The sequence below is a fragment of the Ascidiella aspersa genome, chromosome 3 (genome assembly GCF_963924565.1).
Source record: "Ascidiella aspersa chromosome 3, kaAscAspe10.2, whole genome shotgun sequence".
NCBI lineage: Eukaryota > Metazoa > Chordata > Ascidiacea > Phlebobranchia > Ascidiidae > Ascidiella > Ascidiella aspersa.
The window spans coordinates 33982111-34007196 of NC_139449.1; the positions used below are offsets into that span (position 1 = coordinate 33982111).

At 35.3% G+C, this 25086-nt stretch overlaps 1 protein-coding gene across 1 annotated transcript; it reads right to left on the reverse strand.

Annotated features, from left to right (window-relative positions):
* Nucleotides 1-322: 322 nt before the first annotated feature.
* LOC146162632 (uncharacterized) lies at nt 323-2790 on the reverse strand. Its single transcript, XM_083385445.1, has 3 exons — nt 2486-2790; nt 2145-2398; nt 323-669 (listed from the first exon to the last, which is right to left on the reverse strand). Exons 1-3 carry the CDS (start codon nt 2766-2768, stop codon nt 475-477), a joined length of 732 nt encoding a protein of 243 aa, XP_083241571.1. The 5' UTR covers nt 2769-2790; the 3' UTR covers nt 323-474.
* Nucleotides 2791-25086: the final 22296 nt, after the last annotated feature.

The window sequence follows — 25086 nt, forward strand, 5'->3', positions numbered from 1 at the left end:
ATTGTTATTAATGTGCAAGTATTTTTTCTGCACAATTGCCTAATATTTTTTAATGTGTTGTAACATTTACCGAAGTACGTAAAATAATTCGCCCATATTTCTAAAGGTCATTACGATTTTGTCAAGTTTGATTGTACAAATTTTCTCTTATTAAAATTCGTATAGGATAACGTGCTCGAATGTCCAAGGGGTGAAGTTCTGCAAGGGTACGGAGAGTATACGCTCGTCGCAAAAAGGCAGTGCGGCTCTACGATTCTAACTACTCTGAGCATGTTTAGGCGGATGAAATTTTGATATTAATATAACCTCATTCGGAAGCCATTGATCATTTATTTACATTGTATAATCAACATGACAACGCTAACACGTTCAAAGCACTTCACTGTTCAACATGCGATGAGCAAGTGGCTAATAAATCCAACATTTTTGGTGATGTCATATATTACAAAGCAAAATGTTCTTTGATCGTCGGTGTTAGTTTGATGTTTTAATGCGACAAAGTGGGACGGGCAATTTGTAGTTGAGACGTCCATAATTATACATCCCAATGTTAGATTGTAATGGATTTGTTCCAATACGCCAAACCATTGCTTGACCCGAGCCAGATGGCTCTCCCGGCAACCAACGCACGTAAACACTTCCACCAGTTGAACTTCGTAGATCTCCATTCTGTGCAGATAAAATGTAGAATTCCGATTTTGATAGCTTGTGTCTTTTACATTCAGTGTATTGTAGGGCAGTGGTCTCCAACCTGTTGGGGTCGCCTAAAATTTTTGTGGGGTCGCCATAACTCACCATATTCCTGCTCTTTCTATTTACGTATTTCTTTACAATGACGTCACACTGATAAACGTGACTGAGTGCATCTTCTACATAAAAATGATTTTAGGCTCTTGAGAGCTGCTCAATCAGCTAACTTGAAATTTAAGAAAAATTAGTTTCTAAGAATTAGCGCAGCGAGTGTCGCACTTTCGCAAATTGTTTTATTGCGACATTCTTGTATTGAGTTTTAAAAGGACTGGATTATCAAAAAGTCAAATCTTGTTATTAACATTAGGCATCGTGGTTTGCATATATAATAATTAGGCTTTATATTCCTAATTATGAAAGTGGATGCAGCAAAACGCATTTCGTATAACTCGTTCAAAGAAAAATATTTCACGGTTTCAGCGAAGATATACTTTTGGACTTCGATGCAATCAATGCCCCGACTTCAGACTCTGTCTGATTAGATCAGGGGTGTCCATCATAAGGCACGCGTGCCAAATGCGGCACGCGACCTAATAAAAAACCGCACGCAATCCACCCTAACTACAGCCAACTGTCAAAAAAGTTAAATTTATTAAACAGCCAATTGTCATTGTTTATTCACAAATATAAAACAATCCCAACAATTACGACAACAAACAATTACTCTGATCTTACAACATTACACTGTTTTTTATTTGTTGTATAAAAGCGCTTTTAATATTAGAAAAAGGGCACGGGAAGAAGTAATAAGATAAAAATTGGCATGTCGGCATGTTTGAGTTGGACACCCCTTGAATTAGATTATTAAATGATACTGATCCGTCTGTTTTTAACCACATGATTTGTGAAGTGGGATTCAACGCAATAAGCATGTTAAAAAACGAAACATCGTAATCGCTTGGAAGTAGAGCATGACATGCGGTTATGCTTATACAAAGTGAAGCCGCGTTTGCAAAACAATAGTGGATAGTGTGCAGGCGCTACCATCACACTGGATGTGATGTATTGTTGAAACAATTTTTTCGTGTGTTAAATACAAATTCATTTGTTAAATATAACTTCCCCAAAGCAATCTTTTTTTGCACATGTGTAGCCACAGTTTTCTGGAATTGTGAATAATTCACGCATATTCGCTCGTGTTACTTTGTTGGAACTATTTAAAATATTTTTATATTGATATCTGAAAACAATATGGGGTCGCAATGTAAATTTCGATTTTATTTTTGTTAAATTTGGATCGCTTATTAGAAAGGTTGGAGACCACTGTTGTAGGGTATTTAAAACTGCTGTTTGCTTTAAAACAAAATGAAAAGCAAATATATTACGGATATGCATTTTTGTGCTAGTTAAAATGTAAATTTATGTATTGCCGAACAAAGTAAAAAGCCACCCACCTCGTATCTTGAAGCCAACCAAACTTCCACGAAGTTATAATGTGGGTAGTCCACATACAAGTTCCATGCACGCTGAATGTACGAATACAGCGCCTCGTACATTTGCTCGCTCTCAATATCAACCAGAGTTCCGTTGTGAAACTGACAAAGACTTTCTGCTGCAGCTTTCCCTCTTCCGTCCTTTCGAGATGCAACAGTTTGTGGAAGCCAGAAGCAAGATCCGTTGAATACGACGCCAGGACACAGCGATATTTCTAAACCATGAAAGGTATACTTAATAAGGCAAAATTATATTAATATACATTTCAGATTATCCAAATAACTTTGACTAAAAATCTAACCTTTAATTTTTTTGGCAATTTTTTGTTCGATTCTGTTCCAATGAACAGTTGGTTGTGGTCCTGTGGGGCCAATCGGGCCAGCTAAACCCCTCGGGCCTCTTCGGCCTGGAGGTCCTTGAGTTCCCCTCATGGGTGTTGAGTTCCCTCCGGTGCTGAATTGTTGCATCTCGAACAAGCTTCCAATTGGTTTGCACACCAAGAAGTCGTTGGACTGAACTTGTCCGTAGGCAACTGAACTGCAGGCTTGCAGTAAAACTAGAAATGCAGCGCAAAATTGAAGCATTCTTCTGTTGTTGTAGTTTCTCCTTGAGATTGCCTTCGAGGTTGTGTGTCGGTGCTGTGATTCGCCGTTCTTTTATAGACTTTGGAAAGACAGGTTTCGTTCGTATACTCAACCTTATAAGGCGAACTCTTTATTTATGGTTCATGCCAGTTGAAGTTGTTTTGCTCGCATTTGAAAGTTGTTTTGCTCGCGTTGTGAAACAGTTTGCACTCTTATAAGGTTACGGAATGTGCATTTGCATACGTCAGAACGTCGTGTTACACATTGGGCCTTATTTGCCGAATTCCCAAGGTTCTGTTGGGTCAATTTCACCTAGCAAGTTTCTGCAGTTTCATGAAAACATATGAGCACATACATTCGCATTCACAGCAAAGACGTTGAAAAAAACGTAGAAAATTAGCAACCAATCGGTTCCGCAAATAATGTATAGTTGAGCGTTTTGTACAGGTGCCATTAAAATTACCGAACTTTATAGTGTCAGTGCATCGGTAGTTCTTCTACTGAAACTCCATTAATTCAATCGCGTCACGAAGGCCTACTTTGGTCGCCATTGTTTATAAAATGGCATGGATATACATTTTGCGTAAATAACGCCATACCCCTTCCGCTATATAAATCCAATAGATCAATTGTTGTCTCTTCATTGTCACAATGTATTTGTCAAACCAACAAAATCAATGTCATTGTCAATCCACGATAGTATTCCGGTAATATCGTGAATAACATTTTGTAGACAAATAAATCATTGCAACGGTATTTATACTTTTATAGTTTGCAATCAAGCTTTGTAACGATTGCTGAGTAAATATAATATCGATAGCCTACTTTGCAAGCTGTGGCTTAACTCACTACTACATATTTTTATTTGTGATTCTATTCACTTAAAAGTTGGCTAATTTTTAAAATGTTTGGTGCTGTTACGTCAAAAGTTTAAGGTTTTGTACTTTGGCGGTTAAGGTTGATTCACATCTGTAGTTGATCGCAGTCTCTTAACCAAAGTTGCGCTTGGATGAGCATGGCGCGGTTCTGCAAACCACACTTAGGCTAGTACCGAGGATGAACAATACAGTATTAAATTTTGTGAGCCAATTCAGTCGTAAACTTTTCTTGGTACGTTTTTCTCAGCGTCGTTATCAAATACGGATTGTTGACGTAAAATATTTCCGGTCGGTTGGCGCAAACCTCCTATAGGCCCACACCAGGGCTCCGGAGTCTTTTAAATAACGAACATCTGACTCCGGTCCGCACAATTAACCCAAGTTCGACCCTACTGCTTGTATTTTACCCATTTACCCAACTAAATTAGGGTGGATATTCTGCAATCCACTTATATGGGTGTCATAATTGATCCACAGACAATACAAGGTTTAAACATGTTTCACGATTTTCTATTACACTTTTACAACTTACATTTTTCGCAGCCGTCGCTCACACCTATAACGTTGTAAGCGCGCCCCTCGAATTTTGGTATCGTTATAGTATGACAGAATCTAAAAGTTACCAAAGTCGCAATGGCGCGGCATCTAGCTAAAAAGCGACATTTTCTCTGCTTGTTAATAGACTCTTTCTTATCAAGAGCTGTAGATTGTTATCAACACATAACGCAGGCCTATAACAATCAAAAATGCATAAGATCTGATTTTGCATTTGTATAAAAGCCACATCAGGGATTGTATTATGCAGGGCAATGATACCAGGTAAAAATGCGATTTAGTTTTCAAAAATACGTATTGATCTAGCAAAGTAACCTCTAAAGCAGACCTGGGAAACCTACGACCCGCGGGCCGGATCCGGCCCGCCAAGCAGTTTAATCCGCCCGCGGCCTATTTTCCTTAAAATACATAGGCTAAGCGAAAATAAGGACGGGTTTCTACATGTTGGGTTGTGTCGTAAACACTCTTTCCAAGGACGGATGTAGTCATGACTCATGACCCCGCCAAATTTGATTTTTAGCCTGTTTGAAATACTAAAACGGAAATTGTTTTCGCGCTTTTGCACGAAACACGAATTTCTTTCTCGTATATTTTCGGCAACTTTACAGACAAAATAGCGTCCTCTGCACTGTGACACTCTCTCCAAAATGTTAAACAACCTTAGCATAAATACTATTATATGTTTTAAGCCCATCAAAAGTATTCCGTCTTTAAAGTATGAGCGAAAAATCGACCGTTTTCTAAACTCTGAAATATACCGATTCTCATTTTATTAACCTAATTTAGGTTAATGCCATGTTGTGTTTTAGTTAATGCCATATCCGATTTATATTGTACCGCAAGTAACACATCTGTAACTTAAAGCTTTGAAAAGCCAAAAAAACATTGTAAGTTTTTTTGTATTACATTTTTTCGTATTTTAATCTTAACTTTTGGGTCAACGCGCTCCACAACTTTATAAACGCCAATATATCAAACAATGTACCGTTTTTGTCTGTTCTCAATGCTTCACGTCCTCCTCTAAATCTAAATTAAACTTTGCAGTTCAAAACAAACATAGTCAACAATTTTTCACGCATCGCGCGACGTTTTGTGACCTTCTTTAGATTGCACAATTTCACATTACTTCAAACGTAATAACTAATAACAAATCGTTACCTTATTCTTTTTATACCATCCGAGTTTCTGACGTCATATTGCGTGTATTTCAGATCCTATTTTTGACCCGGCCCGCCACAACATTTTAAGTTTCTCATGCGGCCCGCGGTCAAAAATAATTGCCCACCCCTGCTCTAAAACTAGATTCTTCACTGTTTGAATACATAATTTTTGTTAGCCCGGGGTCTATGTTGCATTAATTGTCTTCCGTTAAAATTAGCGCTAAATTTTGGGTCGTGTTCAGATCCTACTCAAAGTGAATCTTCTTTTTTTTTATATTTTGCTTCCATCAGTCTTAACTGTTAGGGCATTTAAAAGGTATGTGAGGATATTAAAGAATTGGGTTGCTGCTGAAAAAACTGTCACTTATTTGTAAATTATTTGAATATTTACAAGACTGACTAGGTACGGTTTCATTTCATTATTGAAAACTGTTGCTAAATTCATTTCAAAGTCATTCCCCATCTACTATTTCGGTTCTGCTGGATTTACTCGTTATAATTGAAGTAATTATATAATACATAGGGCCTACTCGGAAAAGTAACAAGTATAACTCGTCGTCATTACTCTGCATAGTAATTACTCTGTGTTTGTCCCGCATTATTTCCAACTGTTTGTTATTAAGAATTATTACATTTACAATCGAAATTTGCCACAGAATACGTTTCTAAGGCGAAGTTCCGCAAGGGTACGGAGCGACGGAGCGTATATACGCACGTCGCAGACCGTCGACCTTCAGCTGCACGTGGAGAGTTGCCGCCTCTCGCTCGTCCAGCAAACCTTAAAGAGCTTACATCAGCCCTTCAATAAAAGATGCGGCTCCACGCAACCAATGGCTGTGCTCAGGGTGAGATCAAACTACTCTGAGCATGCTTGAGCGGATGGAACTTTGGTGTTGCTATAACGTCAATCAGAAGTATTTAATCGTTTATTTTCATTGTATAATAACCATAACAACGCAAACACTTAAAATGAAGAAAGTATTTTACTGCTCAACATGCGATAAGCAAGTGGTTAATAAACGCCATATTATTGTCGCGCGACATCATGCCTCCTGTCAATCATCTGTAAAGTTTAATTATGCAGAAAGCAATTAAAACCTAACTAATAGAGTACGAAAATCGAATAAAGTTGGTTTATTCATTCAATATAGGAGCTGATTTGTTCCTTTAAAAGAAATATTGAATCTATTTGAAAAGACGGTATACGTTGGGGTTTAATATAATTCGAAATCGAAGTAGAAATTGCTTTGGTGCCGGCCAATATATTATAAATCTGCTTGCATTTCGTTGAATTTGAAATCTACTTTGCGTTTCGTTTGGTCGTTGACCAAAAATACTAGTTTGATGTTTAAATACGACAAAACGCAACAGGCCATTGGTAGTTGTGATTTGCATAGTTAAAAATGCCTATTTTAGTTCCTCTTGATGGATTTGTAGCAATAGTCCAAATCATTGCTCGGCCCGAACTTTTTGGATATGTCGGATACCAACGCACGTAAACACTCCCACCAGTTGAACTTCGTATTTCTCCATTCTGTGCAAATAAGCTGGAATTTATTTTGCCCACCACAGTGTAATAATTATGGCGATTAACTTAAGCGAAGTCAAAACTTTTGTTAAAACTAAGTCAAAATTTTGTTAAAATTGAAACGGTCAAAATTTGTCAAACTTATTTAAAATCAAATTCGTTTACAAAATGCAAAAATGCCGAAAAATTGTAACAAAATAGTAAATACTGCAATAATCTTTATGAAACATGTTTAACGTCTTAGGTTGATCTAACTTCGAAAAAAAGTTTAGGTTGCTGTAAATCTCTGATTTGGACAAATGTGTTATTAATCATTGATTAATCAGTATTTGATGCGTGTATTTGGTGGTTATTTGCAATTATCGCGTTGGTTATTTTAACGAAATGATAACTCTTTGGTATTTTTATGAACTAATTGAAACAACTAAAATGGTTGTGACGCATTGAGCACAGATATAGGAGGGTGTGACGCATTTGAGCACAGATAAAAATGTAGCCTACAACCACAAAGCACAGAAACGTCTAGAACGGGTGAATAACGACGCCAAAACACAAATACAGTTCTTCATACAACAATGCGTGGTTTAAACCGAAGTATTCCTGACTGTCCTTTAAAATTCAGTGGAAGCTTCGGTGGAATTTTACACAAATACAGTTGCGTAACCGTTTGAAGTCGCATTGGTATAACTATACAACGAACTTATGTATTAGGATGAACCGCAACATTTATTAAGTTTTAAGTTAGAACCACCCACCTCGTAAGTTGACGCCAACCAAACATTCGCGGCATTGTAGGTTCGTTGGTCCAAGTATGTATTCCAGGCACGCTGAATGTAAGAATACAGCGCCTCGTACATTTTCTGGCTCTCAATATCAACCAGAGTTCCGTTGTAAAACCGACAAAGTCTTTCTGCCGCAGCTTTGCCTTGTCCGTCCACCTTAGATGCAACAGTTTGTGGAAGCCAGAAGCAAGATCCGTTAAAAAGAACCCCAGGGCATTGCGTCAGTTCTAAACCATCATAAAAATTATTAAAGCGATTAACAAATGGAAATACATTTATCGTTTAAATTGCTATATCATACACAGTATTTTGTATTATGTTTACTTCCAAGCTTTACAAGAGGGGTTACGTTTAGATGTTACTGTTCAAACAATTTTTACGCAAGAATCTAACCTTTAAATTTCTCGTCAATTTTTTGTTCAATTCTGTTCCAATCAACAGTTGGTTGTGGTCCTGTGGGGCCAATCGGGCTTTTCACAACGTTACATATTATGCGACGGAAATCATAAAGCAGCGTTGTACACGCATTTTTATAAGAAACCTGGCTTAAGACGAGTACTAAAAGTTTCTTAAATTTTCAATTGTTTTCTATTATTTAAGAGAACAATAGAACAAAAGAATCTATGAAATCCGAGTACTCAGTTTCTTATAGAGGGTTTCTTATGAAAAAAATGCGCGTAGCCAATTGGGGGCCTAGATCCCTAATCCAAACTTTCAGAAAGAATTAAAATGTTACTGTTTATGGGTATTTTCGTTTTTTGCCAGGCTCTTCAGACAGAAATCCTGACAACGCCTATGGCATAACTTAACATTTTTAAGTCAATTAAGCCCAATGCACACCACCGTCGTTATCGTGTCGTCAGAGTCTTCCGACGCGACGCCGACAAGCGCTCACGTATGCCAATGCACATTGCACACCGCGTCAGAGCATACGGAGAGAAGCGAATTTTTGCGGCTCTCCCGACGCGTTAAGTGCTTGCTACGACGGCCCGATCAAATAGGATTCAATACTACTTCGTCGGGCGTCGTTAGCGCGTCGGGAAGCTCTTTGTTGGAAAATTGTTGGTTTATAGTTTTGGCAAACGCCACCTTACTATTTATCACCCGTTGAAGGCTTTTCGGCTGTGAACGCTAAGCGTCGTTATGTTTTACGTAAATTGTTAAACTTGAATGTGAAAAGTTGTGTTCAATATTATAAGTAATAATTGTATTATATTCCGGCTCGCTACGCTCGCCTGCGGTCTATGTTGCCTTTACCAAAAAAGTCGCCCCCATTGCCCTGAAATCGCTCCGGCGTCCCTGTCACTGGCTTTGTCTATAACTAGACTTGAATTTGTCCGAATAGCAATCAGTAAACTCCTTGTTGTGCACAGGGCGACAGTGGTGGGCCTCTGATGTGCTTGCAGCGTGGCAGGCGACAGAGGCAACTGGCAATTGTCACAAGTTGGGATTCTTCTGGTAAACCTCACAGCGCCCCTGGCGTATTCACGGACATAATAAGGAAAACAGGGATTTCGAACAAAAATGACTTGCTCTCGCATTTCACAAAAAGGTCACAAAGAGCTGCGCGGACTTCAATTTTTGAAGGTTTATTGTCGCTCAATTTTTAGAAGCTCAAATATCCGAACGAATTTGTATTTGTTATAAATCTTAAGATAATTGCTTGAGGTTGTAGTTATATGTAGAATGAATAGAAAAGCCCATACAGAAGTAGAAAGCATTTTGTAAACGTTTCGAATAAAAAAGATAATGGCTTGGGGTTGTAGTTAAAACAGCGATCCGGACAAATAGCTTACTGTTCTTTGTTCAGTATCAAAAGCTTAAGCCTACTTTAATTTGTCATTCAGTGTTGACTATTGGGTATAATATTATTATTATTGCTGCATTTGTCCTGAAAAAATCTATTTGATTTGTGATTTGTCTTACATTATAACTAACGTAACTAGATCTTGCAAAATTCTTGACAAATAAATAACACAGCAAAGTTTATGGGAAATCCCCACAAAGTTAACAATTGCTGCTGAAACAAAATGCTGAGTCACCGATGTATAGCTTATTGGAGTTTCTGTTTTGAAAATGTTTTCGTGAATCTTTTAAAAATTGTGAAAAGAAAAAACCTAAGTAAAATATGAACAAAAACACAACTCAGTGAAGTGAAGTGATAGCGATTGCATGACAAACTACTTTGTGAAAATTAAAATTGTAAACTGAGAAAATGAATAGCCTACAGTACTACTTGGCATCCGTATACCCTAGACCTGCTTCAGTGCTTCCCGTACCCAACAGACGTTCACACAAATTCCTTTGGAAAAATATCCGGTGTGCACCTTCCACAGAATGTAGATTGGCACCCTGAGGTGTACAATGCACCATATTGAAAAGCACTGTTCTCCACCAGCGTCGTATGTATTTGTGTATTAAAAATACATCCAAGCGGTAAGTATTACACAAATTTAGAAACACTGTTTTAGGATCAGCTTCATAAATAACATTTAAAAAATAAGGTTGTTTTACACTTAAATATGATCGTGCTGTTTTTTCAATCGAATAAGAAAAACAATAAATGGGTAAGAAACAGAAAAAATGTTGCCATACCTCTACTATAACACTGATATATAATTAACTATATTACATATCAGGGTATTATTGTACTTTTAATATTTTACTATTTTATTATTTTCTAAATTAAAGGTAAGCATATTTTTCATTTAGAAAGATTGCCAATCCTAATCAGGATAACTGAATTTATTGAGCTTTTCCAAAGGCAACTTGTGAACTACATAAATGGGTGCTGTTATCGTTGGCCAATACTTCTTCAAATGGACTTCACATAATACACATTGTGTATATGTACGTTTCAGTTTTAAATGGATTAAATATTTCAGCTGTGTTTGTTTAACATATTTTTAACGTATTAATTGGTACGCAAATGATTTACACATTGTCTGAATTTTATCGTATTAAGTACAAACAAATATTTTCAATACTTTCTATACCAAGTTAAATAGTTTACTTTAATCTATTAGTGCTGGTCTGGAATGCTATCACTTTTTTACAGTAATAAAATGAGTTGTCAAAATTAAAATTCCAAGAAATAAATGAATACGGAAGAATAAATTTTATCATAACACTTGACCCACCCAAACGCTAACTTGCACCCTAACCAATACAAATATTGTTAGCAATATAAATCCCCGAGCAAAAGAGTGGTAGGATTCTAGACCAACACCAATCTATGGTTTACACAAGGGATTTGGAGCCGGAGCCCCGGAGCTGTGCATTTTTACCAGAGTTGAAGCAGTTAGTTTAAAAAATTGCTCCGGCTTTGATCTATTTTTTAAGATGTTATGCTACTACTAATGCCTGAATTTACATTATTTAACAGCAATCCTTTACAAATTTTAGAATTGTTGCTTCTTTTTTCTAACTAGTTTAGTGGAGTTTTTTTTATTTAGGTGTTTTGTTTGGGAATATTTTGAAATGCTAGATATTGCAAATTAAGCGTTCATCCTTAAACCTCAGTTGTTGACCTAATGGAGCCGGAGCAGTGGTAGCAATAAACTCTGGAGCTGGAGCCGAAGCCATTTAACATTTACGCCTGCTCCAAAGCCCTGGTTTACACCCAAATAAAATTTAGAAGTTGGTTTAGTTGGGTTAAAAAAAACATTTCATAGATGCTTTTTTTATTTAAAAAACTTTATTTTTTGGTAAAACTATAGATTTTAGTTATTTTTTTGTTGTTTTAAGATGTTTTCTGTTTTGCAGTTTATACAAATTTTCATTACCTGATTCTGGTGGATGTTGAAGATCACAATTTTATCTAATTACTTTCCTCAGTTGAACTTCATTCATCCCTTTTAACGAACGCGACTTTGTAAGGGAAATCAAAATTCTTGGTAATGTTATTTCCAAAAGTAACCATATTTACCACTGGCAATAACAAATCAACTTTCGTTCAAACATTTGCATTTAATAATATTCTTTCTACACTAGTATTATTTACTGAAAATAAAATATTAAAATTGCAAACTGAATTTTTTAAAAGTCATTTTTAACTATAAGTAACATATTCCATGTTAAAGTTCGATTTTTTTTAATATTAGAATTTTATAAACATTTATACATGAATAATTAGTATTTATTTAAGGTTATTTTACAGCCGATTATGTGATTTCTTAAAAATCATTTGTATGAGGTTATTACTTGCAAAAGTTTTCTTTAGATTTGTAAATAAATTTCACTTAAGTTGTAACTTGTCTAGGTACGATTTTGACATTCCCCCTGAAAACAGCTGCTAATTTCACAACAGCAAAATATTTCATATTTGTCTCAGTTCTAATCTTATTTATTGTTGTTTTTTTAAATGCCCGTATCAGTAACTGGATTATACTCGAACATGTGACAAGTATAACTTTATTTTAAGACTTTTTATATAACTCTGTTTAGATTAACTTTGTTTTTAAGATTTTTTTAATAATTATACTACTAATTTTTTTGTATAGCCCATGTATTTTACTTATAGCAACTGACAATGCCAGAAAAGGATGAAATATACATTTCTTTTACAAAAGTCTGATCCTGGTTTTACTCAGGTTTTTAAACTTTGAGTTTTATTGTTGAAGTATAACTTATTGTTATTAAAAGTATTTTTTCTGCACAATTGCTAATATTTTTTAATGTGTTGTAACATTTACTTAAATGCCTAAAGTAATTCGCAATATATTGTGTAAAGGTCATCACGATTCCGTCAAGTTTGATTGTACAAATTTTCTCTTATTAAAATTTGTGTAGGATAACGTGCGCGAATGTCCATGGGGTGAAGTTCCGCGAGGGAACGGAGCGTATGCAAACCTTCAAGAGCTTGAATCAGCATTTTAAGAGGAGATGCGGCTCCACGCAACCAATGGCTGTGCTCAGGGTGAGATCAAAGTGCTCTGAGCATGTCTAGGCGGATGGAACTTTAGTTTTACTACAAATCAAACAAACGTCGTTAATTGTATATTTACATTGTATGAACCGCATAAAAACGCTAACACTAGACTCAAAGCACTTAACTGTTCAAGGAGCAGACAAGTAGAGGAGGTGGGGTGGTGCAATTTGAATTGCGGAATGTTAGTGTATTTTGGGGCATGTTGCATTTCGAAGATTGCAAACCAAATTGATTTTTATGTTTTTCTTTGCCATAACTGATACAACAAATTTTTTTGGAGATCAAATTTCCCCCGAACCAACATGCCTTTCTCAGCACTTTCATTATTTGCATTTAATAAAACAATATGTTTTCTCCCATTTCTATTTAATTAAGTACATTTTTTAGTAAAGCAGCGTATGGTTATTGTACAATTGCGTCTTATTAATTTCTGGGTGATTTTCTGTCTTAAAATTATTTTTAATTTTATTTAAAGCGATTGTATAATTTTTACTTTTTCATCCCAATTTCCGGACTCAAAATATGTGTCTATTTATCTGTTACTTCAAAATGCGCGTATCAACTGAACAATATTTAAAATTGTAACTAGTGAATTTTATTTTTGGGCTCAACGAAATGTGTTTTTTGTAGTTTTGTTCGATCATTTTTCTATGCTTGATACAAAAACCTTCCTAGATTGAAAAAGGCTTTAGCGACTAAGAGATGTCTAGTTGGTGTGAGTAAGTAGTGGATCGCAAACCGTGGGTAACATACACAAGTTAATTTGGCATTACTACAGGCTACAGCCCTAGTATGAAAAGAATAGTGAACATATAATTTTACATCAGATATCAACTTCAATCCAATAATATCATACATCACTTGCTTTGTGTATATCCAGACTTGTCCAGACGTGTACAATACAAATATTGTTAGCAATTCAAACCCCTGGACGAAAGAGTGTTAGGATTCTAGACCAGCACCAATCTATGTTTTACACCACAAGTGAAATTTGGCAAATCTTTTATTTAGATTTAAACATTTCATAGATGCTTGTTTTAATTAAAAAGCTTTATTTTCTGGTACACTATAGTTTTTTTAATTATTTCAAGATGTTTTCTGTTTTGCAGTTTATACAAATTTTCACTACCTGATTCTGATGGACATTGAAGATCACAATCTTGTTTAACTACTTTCTTCAGTTGGGCTTCACCCCCTTTTAACAAATGCTACTTTGTACGGGAAATCAAAATGCTTTGTTAGGTTAGTTACAAAAGCAACAATAATAACCATATTTACCCCTGTCAATAACATATTAAATTTCTATAAAATATTTGCATTTAATAATTTTCATTCTACACTGGTATAATTGAAAACAAAATAAAATATTAAAATTGCAAACTATATTATTTAAGTCATTTTTAACTATAAGTAACATATTTCATGCTAAAGATCGATTTTTTCATTATTTGTATTTTATGAATATTTATACTTGCATACTTAGTATTTAACCAAGGTTATTTTACAGTTGATTATGTGATTTCTTAAAAAAATCTGTATGAGGTTATTACTCAACTTTTTTTCTTTCGTTTAGTAAATAATTTTCACTTCAGTTGTAAACCTGTCTAGGTACGATTTTCACATTGCCCTTTTCACGACAGAAAAATATTCCATATTTATCTCAGTTCTGATCGATTTATTGTTGATTTTTAAATGCTCGTAACTGAGTAATACTCAGACATGTAGCAAGTATAACTCATTATTATTAATGTACACGAATTTTTTTTCTGCTTAATTGCATAATATTTTTATTGTATTGTAACAGTCATTGGGAAAAAAGTTTGACTGTATAATTTTATCCTTGAATAACATTTGTGCACCATAACGTGCACAAGTGAAATATAAAACTCTTCACTACTCTGCATAGTACTTATTCTATGTTTGACCAGCAGTATTGCTAAATATTTTTTATTAATAATTATAACATATACAATCGAAATTCGCCACAGAGTGCGTTACTGAGGCGAAGTTCCGCAAGGGTACGGAGCGTATACGCACGTCGCAGACCGTCGACCTTCAGCTGCACGTGGAGAGGTGCCGCCTCTCACTCATCCAGCAAACCTTCAAGAACTTAAATCAGCACTTTAAGAGGAGATGCGGCCCGACCCACAGAACTATAACACCCCACCCGACTCCACACAACTGATGCAAAGCGTGAGACTGCTCCGAGCATGTTTAGGCTGATGGAACTTTGGTATTACTAGAACCCAAACGAACGTCGTTAATTGTTTGTTTATATATAATCAACACAACAGCGCAAGCACTTAAAACGATCAAAGCACTTTACTGCTCAACATGCGATAAGCAAGTGGTAAATGCCATATTTTTTGTGATGTTATATATTACAAAGCAAAATGTCCTTTGATCGTCGGTGTTATGATGTTTCAATACGACAAAGTGGGACGGGCCATTTGTAGTTTGGATCATTATGATTATACATGCCAATTTTAGATCCTCTTGATGGAATTGTTGCAATAGACCAATTGACCCGAGCCTGATGGCCATCCCGGATACCAACGCGCGTAAACACTTCCACCAGTTGAACTTCTTGATGTGCAAACGTAGCAGAGAGATATAACACGTGGGTAAGAAAAAAAGAGTTGAAAAGTAACAGACGTACAAACGATAAAATATAGAAACAATAACGCACACACAAAGAATAAATTATTCCGTGCAACGACAGCACGACAGAGTCTAAAAATCACCAAAGTCATAATAGCGCGGCATTTAGCACACAACGACATTTACTGTGCTCGTTCATAGGGCCTTCTTATCAAGTAGAGTTACTTAAGATTGTTATAAACACACAACGCAGGTCTGAAATCATAAATGCATAACATCTGATTTCACATTAGTAAAATAATCGCCATTACGATTTACTGTAGCCTACAAGGCAATGATACCAGGTAAAAATACGCTTTGGTTTTTTTAAAAACCTAAGAATCGGTAAAACGTGCCGACTTAGCACAGCAACTTTGAAATGGGGCTACCATATTGTGTAAACTGTTCTTTGATCGTCCGTGTTAGTTAGCTTTATCAATGCGACAAAGTGGGACGGGCCATTTGTAGTTGACATTTCCATAAATAAAAATCCCAATGCTATAGTTCCTACTGATATTTTTGTTGCAATCAACCAAACCACTGCTTGACCCGAACCTGATGGATGTCCCGGATACCAACGCGCGTAAACACTTCCACCAGTTGAACTTCGTAGCTCTCCATTCTATGCAGATAAAATGTAGAATTCCGATTTTGATAGCTTGTGTCTTTTACATTCACTGTGTTTTAGGGTTTTCAACTGCTGTTTGCTTTAAAATAAAATGAAAACCAAATGCACTACGGATATGTATTCTTCTTCTGATCGAAGCGCAACTTGATCTACTATCGAAACGAACGTAAAACTCACCCACCTCGTATCTTGACGCCAACCAAACTTGCTCAATGACATGTGTTTTTTGAAGTTTTGTTCGATCATTTTTCTATGCTTTATACAAAAACCTTCCTAGATTGAAAAAGTCTTTAGCGATTTGGAGATGTGTAGTTACCTACGGGTAAGTAGATCGCTACAAGGGCTGCATTGGATCGCAAACCGTGGGTAACATACACAAGTTAATTTGGTATTACTACCGCTCTAGTATGAAAAGAATAGCGAACATATCATTTTACATCAGGTATCAACTTCGATCCGATAACATCGTACATCACTTGCTTTGTGTATATTCAGACTTAAATTTGTGTTATTCGTAAACTCCTTGGTTGTGCACAGGGTGACAGTGGCGGGCCTCTGATAAGTTAATACCTGGCAGTCGGCAGTGGCAACTGTCAAGTGTCAGAAATTGGAGTTCTTCCTTCAAGCAGCACAGCGTCCCTGGAGTATACATGGACATAAATAGAAAACAGCGATTTCGAATAAAAATGACCTTGACTTGCTCTAGCATTTTACAGAAAGGTCACGAAGAGCTGACCTGACTTCAATTTGTTGCGTTTCGAGGTCGCTCTATTTTTAAAAGCTCAAATTTCGAACGAATTTGTTTACCTACTGTTGTTTGTTCAGTATCAAAGCTTAAGCCTACTTAAACTTGTCGTTCAATGTAGCCTATTGGGTGTAACATTAATAAAATTGCTGCATTTGTCCAAAGAGAATCTCTTTTATTTGTGATTTGTCTTTTAATTATAACTCCCGTAACTAGATCTTGCAAAGTTAGCGACAAATAAATTACACTGCAAAGTTTATGGGAAATCCCCATAAAATTGAAAATTGCTTCAGAAAAGAATGCTAAGTCACCGATCTATAGCTTCGTGGAATTTCTGTTTTCAAAATGTTTTGGTGAATCTTTTATAAATTGTGGAAAGGAAAACCTAAGTAAAAGATAAACAAAAACACACTCGGCAAAGTAATAGTGATCGCATGACAAACTACTAAATTGTAAACTGGGAGAATAAATACAACACTTGACCTCCGTACCCAACAAACGTGTACACAAATTCCTTTAGAAAAATACCGGGTGTGCACCTTCCACAGAATATAGATTGGCACCCTGAGGTGTACAATGCACCATATTGAAAAGCACTGTTCTCCACCAGCGTCGTATGTCATTTGTGTAATAAAATACATCCAAACGGTAAGTATTACACAAATTTAGAAACACTGTTTTAGGATCAGCTTCATAAATAATATTTAAAAAATAAGATTGTTTTTACACTTAAATATGATCATTTTGTTTTTTCAATAAAATTAGATAAATAATAGATTGATAAGAAACAGTAAAGTTGCCATGCCTCTACTATAACAATTAACTAACTATAAATACAAATCAGGTTATTATTGTACTTTTAATATTTTTATTATTTTACAAATTAAAGGTAAACATATTTTTCATTTAGAAATATTGCCAATCCTGATCAGGATAACTGATTTCATTGAGCATTTCCGAAGGCAACTTGTGTACTGCATATATGGTGCTGTTATTGTTGGCGATACTACTCCAGATGGACTTCACATAGTATACATTGCGTATATGTACGTTTCAGTTTTAAACAGATTAAGAATTTTAGCTGTGTTTGTTTAACATATTTTGAATATATTACTTAGTATGCAAATGATTTACACATTGTCTAAATTTTATCATCTTAAATACAAACAAATATTTTCAATCTCAATACTTTTTTTGGCAAGTTAAATAGTTTACTTTGATCTATTGGCACTGGTCTAGAATCATATCTTTTTTTTACAGTAATAAAATGAGTTGTCAAAACTGAAATTTCAAGAAGTAAATAAATACGGAAGAATAAATTTAATCATAATACTTGACCCGCCCAAACGCTAACTTGCACCCTAACCAATACAAATATTGTTAGCAATATAAATCCCCGAGCGAAAGAGTGGTAGGATTCTAGACCACCACCAATATATGTTTTGCACCACAAATCAAATTTGAAGTTGTTTCATTTGAGTTAAAAAAAAATTTCTTGATGCTTGTTTTAATTAAAAAACTTTATTTTCTTGTAATACTTTAGCTTTTTATTTTTTTGGTTGTTTTAAGATGTTTTCTGTTTTGCAGTTTATAGAAATTTTCATTTCCTCATTCTGGTGGACATTGAAGATCACAATCTTATCTAATTACTTTACTCAATTGAACTTCATTCATCCCTTTTCAACAATTGCGACTTTGTAAGGGACATCAAAATGCTTGGTAATGTTATTTACAAAAGCAGCAAAAATAACCATATTTTTACCACTGGCAATAACAAATCAACTTTCCATCAAATATTTGCATTTAATAATATTCTTTCTACACTAGTATAATTTACTGAAAATAAAATATTAAAATTGCAAACTGAATTATTTAAAAGTCATTTTAACTATAAGTAACATATTTCATTTTAAAGTTCGATTTTTTAATATTTGAATTTTATAAACATTATCAAGGTTATTTTACAGCCGATTGTGTGATTTCTTAAAAACAATCTTTATGAGGTTACTACTCAAAGTTTTTCTTTTTGTTTTTCTTTTGATTTGTAAATAAATTTCACTTCAGTTATAACTCTGTCTAGCTGCGATTTTGACATTACCCCTGAAAACAGCTGCTAATTTCACGACAGAAAAATATTCCTTATTTATCTCAGTTCTAAACGATTTATTGTTGATTTTTAAATGTCCATACTAGTAACTGGGTAATACTCGAACATGTAACAAGTATAACTCTGTTTTTAAGCTTTTTACTTAATCTATACTGATTTTATATGTTTTTGACTTTTTTATGTTACTAATTTTCGTTGTATTTGTATTTTACTTATAGGAACTGATAATGCCAGAAAAAGATGAAATATACATTCCTTTAACAAATGTCTGATCCTCTGGTTTTTAAACTATGAGTTTTATTGTTGAAGTATAACTCCTTGTTATTATTGTGCAAGTTTTCTTTTCTGCACAATTGCCTATTATTTTTAATGTGTTGCAACAATTATTGAAGCACGTAATGTAATTCGCCATATATTGTGTAAAGGTCATAACGGTTTCGTCAAGTTTAATTCCACAAATTTTCTCTTTAGTAACATTTATCTACGATAACGTGCGCAAAGGTCCGTGGTGCGAAGTTCCGCAAGGGTACGGAGAGTATACGCACGTCGCAGATCATCGACCTTCAGCTGCACGTGGAAAGGTGCCGCCTCTCGCTCATCCAGCAAACATTTAAGAGTTAATCGGCACTTTAAGAGGAGATGCGGCTCCACGCAACAAATGGCCGTGTTCAGGGTGAGATTCTAAACTGATCTGAGCATGTTTAGGCGGATGGAACTTTGGTAATACTATAATAATCGGAAGCCATTAATAGTTTATTTACATTGTATAATCAACATGACAACGCAAGCACTTGTTGCAAACAAGATTTATTACAAAAAAACTTATATGGCCCTTTAATGATTTAAATTATAAAAACACACATTATGTTAGTTAGAGCTGGATGGAAACACACACTAACACCCATAAAGCAACAACATCTAAATCAGAATAATCTATAATGCCATATAGTGTTAAGACCAACACATAGTAAAGCCAAATACGCAGTAATAACCAAGACGGAATAAGATCCAAAATCGTTTGAATAAGATATAAATCTGTCAAAAAGCGCCTAAAATTGACGGATAAGATGTAAATGGTCAAAATAACGCCCAAATCTTTAGGGACAGGGTAAGGGCGGTTGGGGGCATCTTTTTGGCATCTGTCATTTTGGTGTCGACGTTTGGGCGCAGCTGTTTTGGCACCGAATTATTTGTCTTTGTTTGGAGTTGGGCCCAGGTAATGGCTAGAATTAAAGTGTGGGTTAGGGTTGAAATTATTAGGGGGGTTAAAGATAAAGTTGTGGGTGGGTTTTTGGGTTAAGTAAAACTCGATTTTTCCTTTTCCCTATTTTCTAACGAAAATCTTTAACGTTATCTGTGATGAATAAATGTTTTCATTTTTGTTCTGCATTGAAAAGTTTGAACTATTCGAGTGTTGGAAGAGTTCGTGTAAATATACCCGTTTTGAAATCCAGAATTTCAGATTAAAAAATAAGTTTAAATCACACAATATTAATACGACTAGCGCCATAATAAAACCCAATACGTTTTCAGTTTATATATAAGTGACTCAAAACAAACAAATTCGCCAGGAATTGATGTAGGATAATAAAGCGCCGCCGCTGCCGTTGTTTTTTTCGGGTTTTTTCGACGTAGGTTTATAAGTGCCATGTTTTTCGTCGCGGCCGTTCTAATGTCGACGTAGGTCTATATGTGACGGCGTCGTTCGAGGACGGTTTTGACACCGGACTGTTTGCCCTTGATAGGAGTGTGGGTAGGAACTGGGTATGCGTGGAATGTAGGTGGTTCAGAGTGGAATTTTTTTGGCAGTAAGTGGTAAAGTTAGGTGGGCCTAGGGATTATGTAAACCGTTGTTTTTGTTAAAGTCTTATTTTGGTCGTTTAGGTCTTATTTCAACTTATAGCTATTGGTCCTTTTTCGATCTTATTCCAACGTTAATATTGTTCTAGTTTTGTTTTTACTGCTGAAATCTGCTTTCAGACATTAATTTTAAAAATAATGCAAAACTTTTGTATTTGTTTTAGTTTTCAACTTGGAAAGATGTCTTAAATATTTGTTCACGTTAAGTGTTATCTGATAAAAGCTCAATGTAGCACAATGCACTAAAACTGTTTACACGTAATAATATTATTTTAATTTTCCCAGGCGGTCGAACGTTTAGAATATGCAATTGGCTTCATAGAAAACCAGTACTAACAAAACCTATAAGTGAGTTGGTTAAAAATAAACAAACAATACAAATATTGTTTTACAGCCATTAAAACATGACGGCAGTAATCTGAAAAACTATCTATTTGGAAAACGCTCTTCTTTTAGAATTAATATACTAAAGTTAACAAAAAATGCCGTGAAAATATTGGGGCAAAGGTGGCTTGCATTTGTTTGTCATGCATGGTTGGCTCAACATTGTTAGTTTGATCTTTTGATACGGGAAATCGGTATTGGGCCCTTGTAGTCGAAATTGTCATAATTATACATGCCAATACTAGATCCTCTTGATGGATTTGTTGGAATGTACCGAAAGACTGCATGACCCGAACCTGATGGAAATCCCGGATACCAACACACATAAACACTTCCACGAGTTGAACTTCGTAGCTCTCCATTCTGTACAAACTATTAATTTAAGCTGCGTCCAACGAAAATACCAGGAACAATAGTAGTACAGTTTTTTTTTTCTTAAGTGAGAAATTTTTTTGTAAAATTTTAAACAGTTAGGCCCAGGCATATTAGATTTTAACCTATGCTAAAATAGCTATTTCTTTAAAATAACTGAAACAACAAGACATATATTGTATTGATTTAACAAAACAACAATCATTTTATCAATTTTAAAAACAAATATTTTTTTAGTATGAATGACGCATTTTACAACCAACGAGTTAAAAGCCACCCACCTCGGATCTTGACGCCAACCACACTTCCACGTAGTTTATATCTGGACGATCCACGTACAACTTCCATGCACGCTGTATGTACGAATACAGCGCCTCGTACATTTCCTCACTTTCAATGTCAACCAGAGTTCCGTTGTGAAACTGACAAAGATTTTCTACTGCAACTTTGCCCTTTCCGTCCTTGTAAGATGCCACGGTTTGTGGAAGCCAGAAGCAAGATCCGTTGAAAAGAACGCCAGGGCATTGCGACAATCCTTAAACATAAAAAGAAAACTTGCTAAAGCAAAAATTATATGAATATATATTTTAGTTTATCCAAATAACTTTGACTAAAAATTCTAACCTTTATTTTTCTCGTCGATTTTTCGTTCAATTCTGTTCCATCAACAGATGGTTGTGGTCCTGTTGGGCCAATCGGGCCAGTTAAGCCCCTTGGGCCTCTTCGGCCTGGGGGTCCTGGACTTCCCCTCATGGGTGTTAAAATCCCTCCGGTGGTGGATTGTTGCATCTTGAACAAGCTTCCAATTGGTTTGCACACCAAGAAGTCGTTGGACTGAACTTGTCCGTAGTCGAATGAATTGCAAACTTGCAGCAAAACTAAAATTGAAACGCTAACTTGAAGCATTTTCCTGTTTTTGTAGTTCATCATCTTTCTTGAGATACCTTTGAATTTGAGTGACGTTGCTGTAAATTGTCGTTCTTATGTAGCATTTGGAACGACTCGTTCCGTTGGTATGCTCAGCCATATTTGGCGAACTCTCCTTGTATGGTTCTTCCATCTACTCGGTCATTGCGCCTGGTGTGACCCGGCTTTCTCTTATAAGGTTTCGGAATGTTCACTTGCGTAAGTCGAAACGCATTCTTGCATCCAGGTTGGCTTGTTTGCAGTTCTATAGGTTGTGGCTTTAATATAACCTGAGGCAATCTTGCATTTTTTTTAAAGCGCGCAAATATTTATACACATTGCACAAGCATCGTTATGCATATATAACATGTTTGGGCTGCACAGAAAAGGTGTTCGCGCATCATTTGCTTTTAAAATACACCTTTATTTCTGTCCTGATGCCATCCTCTGAAGTTGCCAAAGTTCAATCTGTGAATGCTTGTCTACTTCGCCTATGTACCAATTCCATTTACTCAATCGCGTGTAGTGCTTTGGCCTATCTTTATCTACTGTATAACGATAAACTGTTTGCTCGTGTTATCTCTTAAGAAAGCAATATTTATCCCGAATTTTGTGTAAGCAATTTTCCCGGACTAAAATCCTCTTTTATATCAGTAGCTTTATGTTTTCGCTAGGAAAGAATCACAAAAAAGCAGCAAAAGTAATCAAACGTTCCGCAGAATTTTATTCCAGCATAGCAAATTAATAAAAATAATATAAAACATTACGGTTTAAAGTGAGCAGCGAGATTTTAGATAAAGTTTCGATCTGAAACGCGCCAGGCAAAAAATAAAAAAAAACCTGCTAGGAGCACCTACAAAGCTATAGCGGATACACTTCTGTATACGAGCCTTCTCCTTCGCTTAACGGGCTCCTCCCAAAAATTGATGCTTTTATGTTTTCGTCAATTATGTTTTTCGTCGTCATGCTCATTACTGATACAACAACTTTCTTCTGTAACACAAATTTCCCCCAATACCAACATATGCCTTTCTCAGCACTTTCATTATTTGCATTTAACAAACAATATGTTTTCTCTCATTTCCTTTTAATTAAGTACTTTAAGTACGTTTTAAAAGTCAAGCTGCGTATGGTTGTTGCCCATTGCGGCTTATTAATTCTGGGTGATTTTTTTTTTAATTATTTTTATTTAAAGCGATTGTATAATTTTTACTTTTTTATCCTAACTTCCTGACTCAAAATATGTGTCTATTTATCAATTACTTCAAAATGCGCGTATCAACAACTGGACGATATTTGAAATTGTAACTAGTGAATTTTATTGTTTGTGCTTAATGAAATGTGTGTTTTGTAGTTTTGTTCGATCCTTTTTCTATGCTTGATACAAAATCCTATCTAGATTGAAAAGGCTTTAGCGTTTAAGAGATGTGTAGATGGTGTGGGTAAGTAGATCGCTACAAGGACTGCATTGGGTCGCGAACCGTGGGTAACATACACAAGTTAATTTGGCATTACTACCACCCTAGTATGAAAAGAATGGTGAACATATCATTTTACATCAGATATCAAATTCAAGTGGCAACTAGTAGGTGTCACAAGTTGGGGTTCTTCTTGCAAGCCGCACAGCGCCCCTGGTATATATACGGACATAATAAGGAAAACAGGGATGTGAATAAAAAAGACTTAACTCGCTCAAGCATTTCACAATGTCATGAAGAGCTGCGCTGACTTTAATTGTTGCGTTGTGAGGTCGCTCTATTTCAGAAGCTCAAATATCCGAACGAATTTGTTTACCTTGTGTTGTTTATTCAGTATTAAAAGCTTAAGTGTACTTCAATTTGCCGCTCAGTGTTGCCTATTGGGTGTAACATTAATAAAATTGCTGCATTTGTCCAAAGAGAATTTTGTTGATTTGTGATTTGTCTTACATTATAACTCCCGTAACTAGATCTTGCAAAGTTATCGTCAAATAAAAAAGTTTATGGGAAATCCCCATAAAATTGACAATGGCTGCCGAAACAAAATGCTGAGTCACCGATCTGTAGCTTCGTAGAGTTTCTGTTTTGAAAATGTTTTCGTTAATCTTTTATAAATTGTGGAAAGGAAAACAAGTAAAAGAAGAACAAAAACACAACTCAGCAAAGTGATAGTGATTGTATGACAAACTACTTTATCAAAATTAAAATTATAAAGATAATAAATACAACACTTGACCTTCCCGTATCCAACAAACGTGCACACAAATTCCTTTAGAAAAATATCGGGTGTGCACCTTCCACAGAGTGTAGATTGGCATCCTGAGGTGTTCAATGCATCATATTGAAAAGCACTGTTCTACACCAGCGTCATGTGTCATTTGTGTAATAAAAATACATCCAAACGGTAAGTATTACACAAATTTAGAAACACTGTTTAGCTTCATAAATAATATTTGACAAATATGGCTATTTTACAATTAAATACGACCATGCTGTTTTTTCAATAAAATAAGAAAAACAATAGATTGATAAGAAACAGGAATGTTGCCATGCCTCTACTATAACAAGTAAAAAACTATATAAAAAATCAGGTTATTATTGTACTTTTAATATTTTTATTATTTTGCAAATTAAAGGTAAACATATTTTTCATTTAGAAAGATTGCCAATCCCGATCAGGATAACTGATTTTATTGAGCATTTCCAAAGGCAACTTGTGTACTACATATATGGGTGCTGTTTTCTTGGCAGATACTTCTTCAGATGGACTTCACATAGAACACATTGTGTATATGTACGTTTCAGTTTTAAACATATTAAGAATGTTAGCTCTGTTTGTTTAACATATTTTTAATGTATGCAAAT

Coding starts and splice junctions, on each gene's coding strand:
- LOC146162632 (XM_083385445.1), bottom strand. CDS start 2,768: ATGCTTCAATTTTGCGCTGCATTTCTAGTTTTACTGCAAGCCTGCAGT. Junction 2,399..2,485: donor AATTGCCAAAAAAATTAAAG/GTTAGATTTTTA, acceptor TTCATGGTTTAG/AAATATCGCTGTGTCCTGGC. Junction 670..2,144: donor GGTTGGCTTCAAGATACGAG/GTGGGTGGCTTT, acceptor TTATCTGCACAG/AATGGAGATCTACGAAGTTC.